Source organism: Triticum dicoccoides, unplaced genomic scaffold, assembly GCF_002162155.2.
Source record: "Triticum dicoccoides isolate Atlit2015 ecotype Zavitan unplaced genomic scaffold, WEW_v2.0 scaffold47090, whole genome shotgun sequence".
Lineage (NCBI taxonomy): Eukaryota > Viridiplantae > Streptophyta > Magnoliopsida > Poales > Poaceae > Triticum > Triticum dicoccoides.
Window position 1 is genome coordinate 1 of NW_021274979.1, and position 2,558 is coordinate 2,558.

Consider the following 2,558-nt stretch of genomic DNA (forward strand, 5'->3'; position numbering starts at 1 on the left):
GACGGACGCCGAGACGAGCATGTGACACCATTGCCTTCGTGTCTTAGCGTAACGCGAGTGGAGGCGGGCATCGTCGCGGTAGCGACGCCGGACGCCGAGACGAGCACGTGACACCATTGCCTTCCTGTCTTAGCGTAACGCGAGTCGAGGCGGACGTCATCACGGTAGCGAGGACGGACGTCGAGACGAGCCCGTGACACCATTGCCTCCCTGCCTTATCGTAACGCGAGTCGAGACGGACGTCGTCGCGGTAGCGACGACGGACGCCGAGGCGAGCATGTGACACCACTACCACCCTGTCTATCTTAGGGTTACGCGAGTCCAGGCGGACGTCGTCGCGGTAGCGACGACGGACGCCGAGACGAGCACGTGACACCATTACCACCCTGTCTAAAAATATAATGACACAAAATGATAAAAAGTGACACAACAAAATGTTTTTGTTTATCATATGTTGTCATGAATTTTCAAAAAATATTCATGATTTCCAGTAAAATCACAAATTCGAAAGTTGTTCAGAATTTTTTAAAATGTGTTTTTTTACTTTGGTAATTTTGTCATTAATTTGAAAAAAAAATCATAGTAGATCTATTTAATGATCATTCTCGTTTCAACCAAAATGTTGTAGATCAATTGAATTGAGAATATATTTCATGGACAAATTAGATCGAAGAGAATTTATTTGTCTGTGCACAAATAGCAATTAATTTTGGTTAAAGGTCATAGTTTATATCAATTAAAAGTGTAAATTCCCGCCCACAACTGTCCATGAAAAACCGCTGACCCAGAAAGGGAATAGGTGAAATAGGAAAATACAGGCCCAAAAGAAACAATATGGAAAGGGAATAGAGCCTAGGGGTGGTATTGGGCCAGCGCTGGGCCAAAGTCACGAACAGGTAGAGCGCTCTCACAGCCAGAATCGATCGAGAAAGGGAATAGGACCTGCGCTCCGGTTCGCTGAATTGTCATTTTGCTGTCGGATCGCCCTGGTCGGCAATCGAGCGCGCCGGCTGGGACGCGCGCGCGCGTTAGCCACGAGAAAAATAGGTTAGTGGATAAGCTATTTAGATGTACTTAAACTTCCCTTTTTAAATACTCCCTCCGTTCCTAAATATTTGTCTTTCTAAACATTTCAAATAACTACTATATACGAATGTATGTAGACATATTTTAGAGTGTAGATTTACTCATTTTACTCCGTATGTAGTCACTTGTTCAAATACCTAGAAAGACAAGTATTTAGGAACGGAGGAAGTATAAATCTTTTTAGAGATTTCAATAGGGATTACATACGGACGCATAGACATAGACATATTTTTAAGCGTAGATTCACCCGGGCTGGTTTGCTTGGTTACCATCTTAAGACGAAACCAGCATTCTTCAGTAGTACATATTTGCCGAGCAGAAAACCAAGTGAATTTGATATCTGCCCCGAGATGAGCAGCCCAGATGCTTCAGTTCTTTACGTCAGGGTCGGATACTCTACTACAGAGGAAATAGATAACTGAAATATATATACACAGGCAACATACTTTGCCGTACAATAGACGAGACAAAGATCCATCGTTCTCTTAAGATAAACCATTTGATCCCATCGCTTCCAAGTCTGCAAAATCCAAAATGAATACTTCAAGTCTCCAATCTTCACTCATTCTGCAGTTTTCTTGTCAGCGTTGCTGCAGTGAACAAAGCTTCTTTCTCAAACTGTGAAATCTGAATGTTCCTGCAAAACGGTATACAGAAATTAAATGCACAGGGAACTTAGTGAATTTGTTGGCAGATCCGTACTGATAGTCTGATATGGCTGCCCGACATGCAGCGAGAGTACCATCTGACACTCATCTCCTGAGTCCTGACAGCTTTAGAATCGTGGTGGCCGCTACGATAATAAACACAACAAAATACTCACGTGTTGATTTTTCTCAGATTCTGGAAAGCCGACACAAACTTGCAAGATATCTCGAGAAGAGACGCTCCCATCATTTTTGCTGCATCATTAGCTTCGCTAGAATCACCATCAACGGATAGGCAGACCTGAAAGGTTTTATGATTGTCAAAATTATAACCCAAGATGTAGATTGCTGTAAATGGAAGAATATCAGAACAGCAGAAGAACATCAGGGTGGGAACATGGAAGACAGAGATCTACAATGCCGCCTGTTCAAGTTTCTTAATAACAATAGTATTACGCTCTTCAATTAAACAAAGAGAAAAGGAATATGCTCTAGACAATATCAAGCTAGCGGCAAATAATGGATGAATGATGCGTTTATGCTCTCAACCTGAATGACAGATAATCAGGCAATATACAGTACAATGCAAAGATGGCCATACGAGTTAAAGACACATACGCTTACTGCCTATCTACCAAGGAGTATCGCCTTAGAAACTATATTCTGGAGATGTGTATGCATCTATATTATTCCATGTCACTATTGCTCAGGTCAAAACATACATTTCTGGGGTCAAATCAAATATCTAGTCGCCTCTGTCCAAAATCTATACAAAAAAATCTTGTATAGAAAATAAGGAGCAGGCAATTAATGCCCTAACCTGGT

At 42.0% G+C, this 2,558-nt stretch overlaps 1 protein-coding gene across 1 annotated transcript in view; it reads right to left on the bottom strand.

Moving 5' to 3' along the window:
• Positions 1-1,609: 1,609 nt before the first annotated feature.
• Positions 1,610-2,558, bottom strand: part of LOC119346664 (negative regulator of systemic acquired resistance SNI1-like) — an 11,304-nt gene continuing 10,355 nt past the window's right edge. The window contains exons 11-12 of the mRNA XM_037615908.1: positions 1,910-2,034; positions 1,610-1,723 (exon numbers count right to left, since the gene is read on the bottom strand). Coding sequence (XP_037471805.1) covers positions 1,645-1,723; positions 1,910-2,034 — 204 coding nt within the window. The 3' untranslated portion in view covers positions 1,610-1,644. The remainder of the gene's footprint in view (positions 1,724-1,909; positions 2,035-2,558) is intronic.